The sequence below is a fragment of the Colletotrichum chrysophilum genome (genome assembly GCF_026319265.1).
Source record: "Colletotrichum chrysophilum strain AFK26 chromosome Unknown scaffold_271, whole genome shotgun sequence".
Taxonomy (NCBI): Eukaryota; Fungi; Ascomycota; class Sordariomycetes; order Glomerellales; family Glomerellaceae; genus Colletotrichum; species Colletotrichum chrysophilum.
In genome coordinates, this window is record NW_026517558.1 from 1,697 (window position 1) to 15,881 (window position 14,185).

General features: G+C 51.1%; 4 protein-coding genes across 4 annotated transcripts; 2 read left to right on the forward strand and 2 right to left on the reverse strand.

Annotated features, from left to right (window-relative positions):
* Nucleotides 1-476: 476 nt before the first annotated feature.
* Nucleotides 477-872, forward strand: COL26b_013945 (uncharacterized protein; the record flags this gene model as incomplete). The annotated part of the gene is made up of 2 exons (XM_053186529.1): nt 477-585; nt 700-872. 2 exons carry the CDS (start codon nt 477-479, stop codon nt 870-872), a joined length of 282 nt encoding a protein of 93 aa, XP_053029517.1.
* A 1,217-nt stretch (nt 873-2,089) lies between these two features.
* COL26b_013946 (uncharacterized protein) lies at nt 2,090-2,971 on the reverse strand (the record flags this gene model as incomplete). Its single annotated transcript, XM_053186530.1, has 1 exon — nt 2,090-2,971. One exon carries the CDS (start codon nt 2,969-2,971, stop codon nt 2,090-2,092), a length of 882 nt encoding a protein of 293 aa, XP_053029518.1.
* A 1,271-nt stretch (nt 2,972-4,242) lies between these two features.
* Nucleotides 4,243-5,706, reverse strand: COL26b_013947 (uncharacterized protein; the record flags this gene model as incomplete). The annotated part of the gene is made up of 1 exon (XM_053186531.1): nt 4,243-5,706. One exon carries the CDS (start codon nt 5,704-5,706, stop codon nt 4,243-4,245), a length of 1,464 nt encoding a protein of 487 aa, XP_053029519.1.
* A 3,237-nt stretch (nt 5,707-8,943) lies between these two features.
* Nucleotides 8,944-10,494, forward strand: COL26b_013948 (uncharacterized protein; the record flags this gene model as incomplete). The annotated part of the gene is made up of 1 exon (XM_053186532.1): nt 8,944-10,494. One exon carries the CDS (start codon nt 8,944-8,946, stop codon nt 10,492-10,494), a length of 1,551 nt encoding a protein of 516 aa, XP_053029520.1.
* Nucleotides 10,495-14,185: the final 3,691 nt, after the last annotated feature.

A 14,185-nucleotide genomic window follows, 5' to 3' on the forward strand; every position in this document is an offset into this window, starting at 1 on the left:
CTGCTTGTATCGGGCGAAGGCGATCCGAAGAACTTGCTGAGGAAATGGTTCTGCTGGATATTGTCCTTGACGATAATGCCTGTTGTCGGTCAGCCTTGCTTTGAAAAAGTAACGGACAACTTACCGCTATCAGCGAAACTCATACTGTCCTGTCCATCGGGAAGAATCTCTCGCAGAACTGCCTTAGCATATGAGGCTGCCATAGCAGCGGCATAAGGCTGCCATCGTTTGTTCTTGTGCTCATCTGCGTAATCGCAAACACCTCTTATAACCCCAACCGGAATCCGGTTCATAGTACCGGCTGCCTCCATCTCGAGACCTATGATGTTATACCTATCTCTGAGTTCGTTTCTTTGACGGCCGTTTTTCATGAGCTGTTCACCAGACCCTATTGGCCCATACCAGACTTTAGTGCGTTTGGATTCTGGTCGAGATTGCCGAGTCACTTCGTACTCTTCACCGAACTGATCAAAGTCATGAAGTTTGTCGTATTCCTGACCTGGGTCCTTGAAATTGCCATCATCGTGCTCCTCGTCCTTGATTTCATCGTAATATGGGAGAAAAACCTCGGCGTCATTAGGTGCGGTAAGCCTAATTTTGCCAATGGCAGACCTGACGATGGTTGCTGTGTGGGTCAGTACGTGACCAAGACGTAATGGCTGAAACCCCGCAGCGCCCGTTTCTTTGCCCAGGTCGTAGGCTACGAGTCCGGCGGTGTCACCATCAGGAAGAGCAACGAGAACGTCTCCGAGTCTGATATCTCTTTTTGGTTGTCGTGTAAGATCTGGGAGCCCAGCAGCAATGCCAACAAGAAGCCCGAACCAGAGGTTAGGGAAGGACTTTCTCAGTTGGCCAGCAAGAGCTGCTGCTGACCCGTTGCCGTACTCCTGACCTGCGGGTAGTGTAGCGATCACAACATTGTGTCCGCACATGCTACCCGCATAGTAGACGTAATCATCCCCTCGGAATACTGCAAAATGCCCACGATGCTGCTGATCTAGCATGAGCAAGGCTGCCTTGGCCTCGATTTAGAGAGGGGCGATCCATGCCACTGTGTAGAGGTTGCGATTGAGCTCCAACATCGAATGCGCAGTTTCGCTGTAGATTCGAATGCTTCAAGAGGGAGCTTAGGGGGCGGACCATCGCGCCGAAGCAGAACTTTCAATTTAGAGCGAGTGACGATTCGACAGAATAAGGTGTCCAGCTCGGCGGGAGGGGAATGCAGGACCACAGCCTGGTTCCAGAGGATGCAGATGTGAGTTACATAATCCAGTGTGGGATACCTCCCGTAAGCAACAACACCAATCAAGTTATTCCCGGATATGCACATGGAATTTTCTGAAAGTCACGCGGAGAGTGCCAAGAGAGGCAAGGCTCTGTCAGCCCATTCCAAAATAACTGGGCTTATCGTCCTTATTCTTGTCCCGATTATCGCCTGTGTTATGATCAGTAATGGTTGTCGTCTTCATTGTCATCTACGGTGCCCTATTCGCTCGAGAAGCAGAACTTCTCAATCCAAGATACACCGACAGTGTATGAATACCGGACATCTGGCTGTGAGTAGGCTTAAGTTTGCGAACTCATGAATTTGAAGCTTGTTGATGCATCATGTGTTACGGCAAGCCAAACAGCTTTCATGAATTCTTCCGTGATTAATTCGTCTGTGTCACTTGCACGGGTGTCGCTGTCCCAATGTCTGCCACAGGTCTTGTGTATTGCGGCATTGGAAACGAAAATCATACTTAACTACCGCTGAAATGTCATCACACCAGGCGAGAAGTCTTTGACTCTGTATGATCAAAGTATTATCATCGGCGATGGGCCAAATATTTTGGCAGCTTTCAATTTCAACAGTGATTAGCCTAACCCTCTGATTCTTATGGAAAACCGATTCACAGTATTGTGCGGGGCTGCCGAACCATGAAGGATAATACAACCCGTCAAGGTCGTTGCTCATTTCCTTGGAATAAGTTCAAGGTTGGGGAAACACTCTGAAAGCCTCTGAAAAACATGATATCATCAACGGCTCTCAACGGCTCACTGCAGATGGAACCTGCGTGATATAAATACAACCGATGAGATTTTCTTCCTACTTGAGTAGCGCTAATGTGTCTGTGAAAGCCTTCGCCAACTGCACACCTCCCTTCCAAATCTCATTGTGTTGGCCGTCCAGCTCTACAATCGTCGTCTTATTCTTCAGCTCAGGCACGCTACCCACCGTCGCCTCAATGGCCTCCACCTGATCCCACGGAACAAGCCCATCATTCCTGCTGTGAGCCACAACAAATGCCTTGAGATCGATCAAGGCATACTCCTCAGCATCGACCTTGGCTGGGCTTGCCTCGACTAGCTGGTCCTCCCTCATGGCGTTGAGAACCAAGGTGTCGTACTCGGGATTGCTAATGTGAAGGAGCGGGTAGTCGTAGATTCCGCTAACGCCCAAAACAGCAGCAGGCTTAGGGATGGAAGGATCCTTCAAGGTTTCCAAAATCGAGAAGAACGAAATCTGCGCGCCGACGGAATGACCGCTGATGATGTACTTTCCATCAATAGGGTAGCGCTTGCCAAGGTCCTTGATCGCTGCAATGGCATCGTTCAAGTGGTCGGGCCACCTGGCATTCTGCAGCTCATTTGGCGGGGTGTTGTTGGGCTGGACGCCTGGGAGAGCGGAGAGACGGTAGTTCAATGAGGCGATGCCAGCAATCTGGTTTGCAACAACATCGGAGTTGTTGGCCTCAAGTGATGCGATGACGGGTTCGATTGAGGATGTGGCGTTGTTGGTGAAGTCGCGGTAGAAGCCGCCGTGGATCCAGACAATCCAGTGCTTGTCGCAAGCCGTGGTCGCATCCGAGGACGGCGGGATGTAGACCTCGTAAGACTGGAGAACGTTCGAGCCATACGAGTAGCTCGTCAAGTTGGCCGCGGAAGCCATCGCGAGCAACGGTGCGGCTGACGCTACTGGGAGACGCATGGTGAGTGATGACCTTTGGCATTGAGCGTACCGAGCCTAAGGTCTTGGGAATGTGGCCCCAGGCGGCCCTAGATATATGACTTACCCTGCTACGTTTGCCTGATCACGAAAGGTGGGTTGCACTCAGATTCTTTCGACTAAACTCGATATGTGAGTTTCGTCCGACTGGGGTAGAAATTTAGTGTAGTGCAGCGTGGATCTAATAAGGAATTATCGATCATGATCTTCCCGTCGAGGCCGTACGCTAGATACATACCCCAACACCTGGACCTTTGGCCGCGGCAATTTGCGGGGATAGATACGGCGCAATGCGGGTATCACACCATGGCGGCTAGTGCACTTTGGGGTAAATCTCCCATCATTTGGACGTATCTGAAGTGCTCGTGGCCGAGTTCCGCAAAGTGCTGACGCCAAGTGCTGTATCGCTCACGCAAAAGGAATTCCGACGGCCCCCCATCAACTTTGCGGATGGAACGCTACTTATCATCATATCGCTTGAGACGTTCGGCATCGGCTCCGTGCGGGTCACCGAAGATCCGGGTTGGTTAGTGCTGACGCCGCGATGGTACCGTGGAAATATGAATGACGTTCTCGGAACCTGGAGTCGATAAAACATGACCCGACATTCCGAGGATAACGCCCCCTTCAAATTGGGAGACTGGGAGTATTCTAAGAGATCGGGTTGACGCTTGCTTCCTTTTGGAAGTCCGCCATGACCTCTTCTGTTAGCGTCAACTCGCGTCCACCATAGATGCCATTAAGGTTGCTTTCTCGTGACACCGAACCGACTTCTTTCTTCTCATGCCCCTCTTACGAGCCTGTCATCCTGCAATTTCCGACATTTTTTCACCAGATAAATTAAGTTTGCCTCTCACCGCTGAATCGGAATCGCTGCAATGTCTCAGTCCGAGCAAGCGAATCAAAAGCAAGCTCTAAGCATGGATGTGGACGGGGTCATGAGCGGTCTTAAGCGAGCCAAGGTTCTCAGTTAGACTGGAAAAGATTGAAGAAGAGGCTGCTCAATTTTCCTGTGTCTGTGCGATATTTCCCTTGTACTGAGTTGATCCGGTTGAGAACGATAGTGGAAGGGGTATTAAATATAAAGGCAGTGATGACGGCAATAGTAATATTAAGTATATTTAAACCCACAGAAAACGTAGTCGTTCTATCACAGAAAAGGTAAAACCGGCGGCCTGGTTGGAGAAGTGTAGATGACAAAATCACTCCTTGTGAAAGGCACTACCTGTTGACGTTTTATAATTGACTTCCTGTCACTGAAGAAAAGTTTGGAATGCTGCATTCAGCTCTCCTAGGCGTTTCTCAATATGTGATCTGCGTTCTTGCACCCAGCTTTCAAGACCATCAATAGCTTTCTGAGAAGCACTAATCATACGTTTCATCTCTTGAGGCTGAGGACCACCAGAAGTTGCACGGCGTTTGATGATACCTGCTGGGTCAAGTGAATCACGGAACTCTTCTTCGCTCAAGAATTGAAAGCCCTCGTTCACAAGATCCGTATGTGCCAATGTCTCGGTGAAAATCCTTGAGGCCTCGGCGTATGGGAAGTTGCTAGGATACAAGTCGTTTGACTTTGCGTATCTCACAACTTCTGAAGCAAAGTGGTGTCCGACGCGGAAAGGGACCTTGTGCTCGCGCATAAGTATGTCGGCCAGCTCTTGAGATGCGGTCCAGTCAAGATGCAACTCCTTCAGAGATCTCTCGCCGTCTACGACCAGCGCATCGAGAATACGATGCAAATCAACGAGAACACCGGTTGCACCATTGACAACAGCCAAATTCTCCCCCAAGTCCTTGGCATCAAACATGCCAGGAGGAAGATTATGACCCTGAATTGCTCTACCCACACCCAAGCTAATCACTCTCGAAGCCTCGGCTCGAGTTCTGATGAGGAGCCCTGGGTTTCTCTTTTGTGGCATTGCGCTTGAGACGTATGTGTTTTCTCCGCCTTCCTGCAGAAGAATCCATGGCTTCGGCTGGGCATATTGCACCATCACGTCTTGGATGTAGGCGCTTGCATGAAGAGCAATCTGAGATGCTATTGATCCAATCTCAACGGGCCACTCCGCTGCTGAGATTTGAGCTGCATCATATGCGTTGTCGACAGGAGCTGGAAAGCCCAGGTAGTTCGCCATGCGCTCGCGGTTGAGAGGCCAACTTGTTCCATTTAGAACAGTGGTCCCCATAGCACATCGATCAAGTCTGGCATAAAACTGCTGTAACCGTTCCGCATCCCGGTGAAACCCGGCTATGTGCCCAAGGAGATAGTGACCGTATGTATTTGGCTGTGCAGCGACGCCGTTGGTGTAGTTCGGTACAAGTGTCAATTTGTGAGTCTCAGCCAAGGCAAGCAAGCGACGAGTGGTCGCATGCAGTTGCGAGGCTAGCTTCAGCACGGCATCGCGGATGATGGTAGTGGAAGCCGTCGTGAGCATATCCTGGCTCGAGCGCCCAGCATGGAGAAGTGTTGCTTCGACGCCTGCTGCTTCAATGAGCAGGGGCTCGAACGTAATGACAAGGCTCGGGCGCGGGGCATTTGGCTGATTGCCAGATTCGAGCATCTTTTGGAGACCGTGAGCGATGCGTCGAGCGACGTCTGGTTCGAGGAGTCCTTCATCTGAATTGATCACAGCGCTGGCCTTGTTGATCTCCCCGAGCCAAAAGTAGGTGTCTCGGCCGGGAACCGGCAGGTCCTCCGGGTTGACTGCATAGCCCATTTCTAAACGTAGTCCACGTCGGTCGTATTGGTTGAAAGAAGGTTGACGATGAACATGCTAATCACCAGCCATCAGCCGTAGAATTTGACTCGTTCGTCATTGGGAACTAAAGAGGACAGCTCTGAGCACTGGAGATAAGCGCGGCGGGGAAACACCAGAGTGGAACCCAATGAGGCGATGAGTCGGCAATCGTGGATCTTCGGAGCCGATTCGGTGACAAGCCCGGTGCTCCGCCCGCGCCGGATTTGGAAGGTCATTAATATGGGCAAAGGCCCTACTTGCAGTGTATTTACGATCACCATCGACGCATGTTCGTTTGATACAGCGGGTATGATATGAAAATGAAGTTGGCGATGTCTTTAGTTCCATGGCGTGCGGGACGCCGGCTAGGTTCATATGGTCGACCTGCAGCGCCGCGTACTCACATGGTTACAAATGCATTGCATGAATATTCACTAATGCACGTTCACGAGTCACGAAAGCTATTTGACGTCCGCAAGTTCCCCGGCCCGATTGGGGGGCAGAGAAAGTCAGGTTAGAGCGAAATATGTAAGATAAGACACTGGTTTTCTAGCTGTTATGCCAACTCGGATGAGCTAGACTCTGTGGAAACTAATTTTTTGCTGCTCGAAACACAGAGTCCAGGCATCTCGCTTGTCGAGCGTAGGTTTGCATAGCCACTGAATGAGCTTAGACCAAGGGAGTTGAAAACAACTCTCAATCTCGGTCGATGTTGGAAGAAGTGCAGGCTAGGCAAGCAAATGATTATGCTCTGCCATTGCTTCAAAAGCAACGACATTGCTAGAGACGCAGACACACCAGTCAAGTAAAGAAGCCTGGACGTCGGTCGGTTTGTTTTGTGGTTCACTTCCTTCAATGGTCGAGACAAGTCCATGCCCTGAGCTCACGCGCGGAACAGACCACCCTATGCTCAGTGAGTTGATAGCAACGGGCGCAAATAGCCCCGTGTTTAGGCCCAAGATAGCGGTCCGTAAGATAGAAGATCTCAGGCTCGGAAAATGAGATCGATTTCCCGCAGATCTCAAGTGCCAAAGCTCTTCGCTAGCTGTGGTCGCTTTCGCAAATCTCAAGGACAAAGATGCATCGAGGCTCAGCGTTTGATGCCAAGTTGAATGCATGGGCAACGTTTCAGGCTTGAGTAGACACCAATTTGCAAGCGAGAAACCCGAGTCTTCGAATTCGTATAATTAATTTTCAGGAATACAAGCAGACACACGTTTAAACATGGACTTTTCTGAGGCTCTCGGTTGGACCCGGCCGGCTGGGCGGCCACGATACCCACTCGAATCCCCACTCAGGCCGGGCGGGGTCCGCCCTACCGGGCTCGGGCCGCTCTCCCCGCCCGGCCCGACAGCCTCTTGAGACATCGTCCTGACTTTCACAGCGGGGGAGGATCTTGACTTGGACCTTTGGTCAGACCGTGCTGCATATCTCATCTTCCTGTCGGCGAACGGCCATCAATGCCCCATATTCCTTCAGAGCCACGCACGCCTGCCTCACGACGCTTGGGTTCAGCCCCGCGTTTGTGCGCATGCAGACGCACTTAGGGACCAAGCTGCTGCGTGATTACATAGCAAACATTCACAAGCTACAGCCATTGAAACTTCATGTAAGCTGTCGGACGTACGAGTTGCCTCAAGGGGAGAGATCAAGATTGCCGGCTGCCGAACATTTGCGGGGAAATGGCGGCCGCCACCATCATCATCGTGGACCTGAATCTGGCCCTCGTTGGCCGTCTTGGCTCCAAGTGTCACATATGTCAAAATCGTCTGGAGGCTATCAGAATGCCGCGCATAGCCTCGTGTTCTTAGACTTCACATACCCCGCGCGCCTTGCCAGTACCCCGCAACCTTTGAAGCAACCTTGAAAGCCTTGCCTTGTATCTTCGTGATGAAATCAAAGCGTGCATTCCGCTTCACTTACATGCTCCGCGTCGCTTACCGTCGGTTGTTTGAGGAGAACGTCAGCTCGAAAAGCTAGTCGAGGTGGAAAGACACGGCCGTAACATCTAATTGCGTTTGCTACGTTAGAGCTGCAGCAAGAGCAAACCCAATGGGGATTTGGAGATTCAATGCACGAGTGAGGGGTTTGCGAAAGTCAAATAGCAACGGTGGTCGTTGTTGACATGTTGTTGCAACATGGCTGGGATTGGGAGACAGAGCTTGACGCCACGAAGGTCCGTTCAGCCACGTGGGTTCGAAGTTTGCTTTTCATCGGTAGCATCGGTGGCACCCAACTTCAATGTCATAGACCTGACACTCGGCTGACGTTTTGAGGCTAGCTCGGTTGTCACCTCAAACCGGACCAGCTCCCCATGCTTCTTCCGATGTTGCCGTCCTTGCGAGACCCCTGCATCGTAGATCAGCCTTCGTAGCTGCAGGGTTGAGTTTGTTGGGACTGCATCTCAGCCTCATGATAACTCCACATGTACGTTCTTACCACTTTCTCACATCAGCGCGGGGAAGCTGCATCCAAGCATCTTCCTGAGATGGACTCCTCAACATCTGAGAGCCCCGCTTCGTCGGCGAGCTGTGTGAATTTCTCCTCCTCGGGGTTTCATCAAAACCTACATCACCAGTCGTCACGCAGCCTGCGAGCTCTAGTTCGTGCTGAAAGCAAACCCAGACACCCCCTCACGGACAATTAGGCACGAATTCTCGTAAGCCTTTGACTTCATCTAGCGCTAATTCTGCTTCAGCATCTGTGGAGATCCTGCTTACGATGTAGTACTCACATGTGAAAACACAGCTCATGTCTGGGCATCTGATTGGCAAATGCTACCTGACACTCAGACCAGTAGTTCGCTGATGTTACGAGATTGTATACGACGATGGAGACATTGTGGTGTAGTACGAGGAGTCCGGCAATGGAAAGTCTCGGCGCCTGTTTTCCGAATCTCACCTCGACTTTCTCCGCAGTATACCATGCGAAAACTTTCGCACCGATAGCGAACACGCATAACACTGTTTGAGTTGGGGTTTGCGCATTCATGATTCACCTTGCAGGCTTGCAGGGCCGAAGTTTGAGAAGTAGGCTGAGAAGTGTGGTCAAAAAGCAATTCAAGAAGAATATATAACCTTGACGAACACCCTGCCTTTCAGATGCTATTTCGATACTCAGCAGGATCTCAGCTTTAGTTTTTCAGTCAACAACAGCATCAAGCACAACATCTTATCAACTTATTACAACATACTCTACATAACTTTTAACTTCAAAATGGGTGACATTCGCAACACCGAAAGAGACAGCAATGTCCTCGCCCTCGTCGAGGCCATCCTCGGGCACAAGATCGAGAGCCAGCCCGGCTCCTCGACCCAAAGCAACATCGACGAGTACGAGGACCTCGTCGACATGAGCAAGGATCACGATCTCAGCAAGGAGCCCCGCCCCGACTCTCCCCCCAAGAACCCCTGTGTTGGTGCCGTCAACCCGTATGCCCTCGCTGAGGCTCTCATCGGCCGCAAGATCGACCGCGAGTCCATGGCCGCTGCCCAGATCCTCCAGAATGTCCTCCAGACCGACTACGATGAGCTCTTCGACATGCGCCACAAGTCCGTCTTGTACGCCGGCATGAAGCTCAACGAGAAGGAGCGCAAGGCCGAGATGTACGACGAGAAGGACATGAAGATCCTCAACGAGCGTGATCTCCAGACCCCCGACTTCTCTGGTGTCCGCCGCCTGGACGACCTCGAGAAGATTGGTCTCAAGGACATCAAGGAGACGAAGGTCAAGGTTGCTCGCATGCAGAACGGCAAGCTTCGCCTGGTTCTCCACGCCCACGAGCTCGCCCGCACTGTTTCCAACCGCGAGGTTACCATGTCCATCAACGAGTTGGTCACCCCCTTCAGAATGCGCGAGAAGGGCCGCTGGCAACCACCCAACGCCTCATGGCGCGACATGTACGACTACTTCTTCCAGCAGGTCAACAAGCGCCTGATCTCCGACATCACCATGTTCCGCGTTGGTGACCGCCGCGAGACCCTCCGCAATTTCGACGACCCCACTCAGGGCTGCTCCAGCAACTCCTGGTTCGTCTCTGCCCTCTTCTCCGTCTTCTGGGCCGACCCCTGTGCCATCAACCGCGCTACCCGCGTCCACACCCATGGCAACGAGAAGAAGCGCTTCTTGTCCATCAAGTTCCACGACAAGGGAGGCAAGCAGAACAACCGCACCGAGACTGTTGAGGTCAATTACGAGATCCCCATTAACAACTCCGACAACGAGCCCTTGTACTGCCGCTCCAGCGACGGTGCTGACATCTGGCCCTCGCTCTACGAGAAGGCCTTCGCCAAGTGGATTACTGGCACCAACTCCGAGCAGCCCGACATCACCCAGACTCACTGCGGTGACCCCATCAAGGCCATGGCTCAGATCAACGGCCGCACTCCCCACTACTACGAGTGCAACAACCACTCTGCCCACACCCTCTTGGGCCTGGTTCGTTCCAACAGCTTGAACAACAAGACCATCAACCCCATGACGGCCTTCACTTATGCCACCGGCCGCGACTTCCACGGTGCCAACATTGTTGCCAACCACGCCTACTCCGTCCTCGGATACTGCGTCATCGGCGACAAGCAGTACATCGTCCTCCGCAACCCGTGGGGTGTCACCGAGCCTCAGGGTCTCACCAGCTACACCGGTCTCCTCGGCCGCCTCGACCCCGAGATCTGGAACCCCGCCACCCTCCTTGACCACGGCGGTCTGTTCGCTCTTGAGGCCGACTCGTTCAAGAAGTGCTTCTCGCACATCGGTGTTGCCAAGTAAATGTTGCAAAATAAGTGACCGGTCACTTATTTTGCAAGGAGGGGGTGGGCTGTCGTTAATGGCAACTGCGGTCTGCAGTATGATTTTGTCTCGTGTTTACCTTCTGCTTCAATCCTGCAGCACTTTGCGGGCTCACTCTTTCTGAGTCTGGGAAAAAGTTGTGTCGCTGCTTTTTGTTGCCTTTGCTGGGCCCCCAGGAAAAGTTGGCGGTGTAACGGAAAACCATGGAAAATGAAAAGGCAGAATGAAAAGGCAGAATGAAAAGTCGTTTAGGTCTACTTCCACTATAGCAATGCAATCTCAGTTGCCTTGAAATATTGTCTTGAGTCCGTCGTATCTCTTGTGCCTTGTGCAGTTTGGGTCGATTTTCAAGGTGACTTGTATCGTAACCTGTTTGCCGAAGCTTTGACAGCGCACATCCTCAGAAATGACAGACAGTGGGAAACAGTAGTATTCATCATGGTAGGCACAAAATAAGCGCCGGAAAAAGATATGTTATTGTCTGATCGGGCATCGTGTATTATTGGACGAGAGAAAGATTAATCAAGAGGTATCTTAAAGGATGAACAAGCTTTTTTCTGTCGGCGTTTCACTAAACAAATGACTGCCAGAGTTTGACTTAAACCGCCCGCTACAATGCTGTACCAATCCCTCCACCTGACTGCGTATTGTCTCCGTGGGTCGAGGCCCCATCTCTGGCTGTGTATGCCGGAGGCATTCCATTGTCATCATTCGATGTATTTCCGTTACTCTTGCTGTAGCTGTAGCCGGTATTGTTGTTGTAGGCATATCCGTGGCTCGGATAAGTCCCTTGGCCATAGGGTGATGTGGAGGAAGCGCCTGCTCCAGCTGGATGTACATCGTTGGACGCTGTGCTTGATCGGTCTTCGCCCATATGTTTTCTCATCTCCAAGTCATGCTGACGTCTTCTTTCTTTGCGCCGGCTACATACGCAACAAGCGGCTATCATAGAGGAGATGAATAACACGATGACAATGACAATGACAGCAATGATGCCTCCGCCAATGACTTGACCGGCCGTTTTGCCAGACTCGTATTCTCGATCGAAGTCGCTGTCACGTTGGAACACGTGGCTGATCTCCATGGCAATTTGTTGGTAAAGAAAAGGAGATAGAGACTAGAGAACCTGCTGTGGGGAGGTGGTAGTAAGAATATCGAGTTCAGCAAGGTTATGGACTTGGCTCAGACAACTGAAAAGAGCGAGGCCTAGGTTTTGCCAGAATGCGATCATGTAGTCTCACTGTAACGGGGAGACTCAGATAATTATTCTCATTTCAATCCTTGGCAAATCGCCCACTTCGGCTCTATGACATCGTTGCGGCGGATTAAGCGAAAGGCGAAGTTTCTGGCAAAAGGCGCATAGACCCAAGAAAGTGTAGGATTTACGAGGAACTGTGACCTGTGCCACAGTGTGACAGCATACCTGCAGGGTACAATTTGCCGCCTCACCACGCAAATGAGACAGTCTTGCGTTGGCATAGCCCTTTTGAGACTTTGTTGCTGCCTAGCGGCTGCGTCATGAGACTGCCTGGACCCAGCTATCAACAGCATAAATTTTACAATAATTGCGAAAGATTGTATTTCAAGGGCCACAATATTCAGACTTCTTCATTTCCATCACGCGATTCGGAGTGGTTTGCAATGTGTACCGTTGTTGTTCACTGTCAATAGCCCGCAGTGATAGGGCAATTACAGTAGTGATCAGAAATCATGGAAATGTGAAAATTGAACATAGGCGACTTGGTGATACTCGCCAGAAGATTATCCAGTTATTGGACGGCTGTGGGATGGCTGTGAATTGAACAGCCACTCAAGTTGCCAAGGCAGATCAATCCTTTGGCGGGATCTACATCACCATAGCTGTCACGGCGAGGATCCGCGCTATTTTCTCACCCTCTGGTCGACCAATGGAAAACACTATCGCGATACAAGTGCCCAGTCTCGCAGTCCCCGATCCCAATCGCAGCAGCATGATCCACAGTGGATGGCAGGCTGCATTCAATTCCCCGCCTCCAATGTGCCAAGGTGTCCTTCGGTTGCGATCACGATGTGTGCACAAAGTGACTCTTCGACTGGCAGTCCTTCGAGCAGCCAACAATTTGCTAGGCTGAGAAAGGGTCTCACAGAACAACTCGAATCAATCACTTCTTCGGTACCCTTGCCTCTGACATCTAGCATGGCAGAAGCACCGCTTACAACCATTCCTGATGTCTACTTCCCACTGCCACATTCGGACTCAATCAGGATTCTAGTTTTGCTCCCTGCTGACAGGATTGATGCGGAACTACATGGAAGCCTGGTATCAACACGACTTTCAGATTGCGAAGACGAACATACGTCATATGTCACTCTCTCATACGTTTGGGGTCGGAAGACAAATGGTGGTACGGCTAAAATCAATGGCCAACAGTTGCCAATCGGCCGCAATATTTCCGATGCACTCCGTCACATACGCCGAAGAGATAAGCCTATTCGAGTCTGGGCAGATGCCATTTGCATCGACCAGGTCAATGTGAATGAGCGCAACCATCAAGTTCAGCAGATGCGCGATATCTACGCCTCATCCACTGACACGATAATCTATCTTGGGAATGACAACGGGAGAACGACAACTCACTGCGCTTGGAACTTTTTGGAAAGAAACAGCATGTGGGCTCTTGACAATCATGGCAACAAAGACTACGATCGACCATCTCGACTTCAAAAAAGCTTGACAACCTTCAGAGGCACCATACAAGATGTTGAGGCATCTGTTCTATCACACAAATGGTTCTCGAGGGTGTGGGTGCTTCAGGAGGTTGTTGTTTCGAAGCTCGTCTCGATCCAGTGCGGCTGCCGCAGGATTCCATGGGACGACTTTTGCAAAATGCTCCTTCTTCGTCCAAGTTACCAGAGACAGTACAGTCTGACGATTCAGTCAAGAGAGAAAATCGATATTGTACAGGAAATGTTTCAAGCTCGATGCGCCTACCAGGTCACCCACGGTCTTCAGAATTTCCGACCCTATTGGTATTCCCAAATCGCAAATTACACGGCACCAAGTGATGACATTACCGAGATGCTCATGAGAGCGCGTCAGCTTGAGGCATCGGATCCCCGGGACAAGGTATTCGCGCTCCTGGGAATATCAGCAAACATCAATCTGGACGACAAGAAGTTGGCTGTTGACTACAGCAAGCATCCAGCTGAGGTGTATGCAGATCTGGCAAGATTCGTGATGACCACTAGTGAGAGCTTCGACATGCTTAGCCATGTCAACCACTTTGTCCGTTTCCAACCCTTCTTTGCCTCCCCCTATGGTTGGCTCCCATCCTGGGTTCCAGATTGGAATTGGAGTGAATCGGCACGAAGAATCGAAGCTTTGAGGCGCAAGATGGGCGTTGAGATGATCAAAAGACACACAAGGTGGCAGCATTCGCAACAAGCCAAGCTTAACAACTTTGATATTCGAGAGGTCCAGGCTGGCACTAACGAAAGACTTTGTCCAATGTTCCCAGACTTGCCATTATCAGGGTTCATTGGGCCTACGTTTCTAAGCTCTCTTGACAAGGAGACAGAAGAAGCCCAAGCAAGGCGGAGGAAAATCACCAAAGATAGCATGAGGTGGGCAGGCGCCAATGATTCCCGTCTCGACGCGATTGGTTCATGCTTAGGCCAGATCAATTTCCTT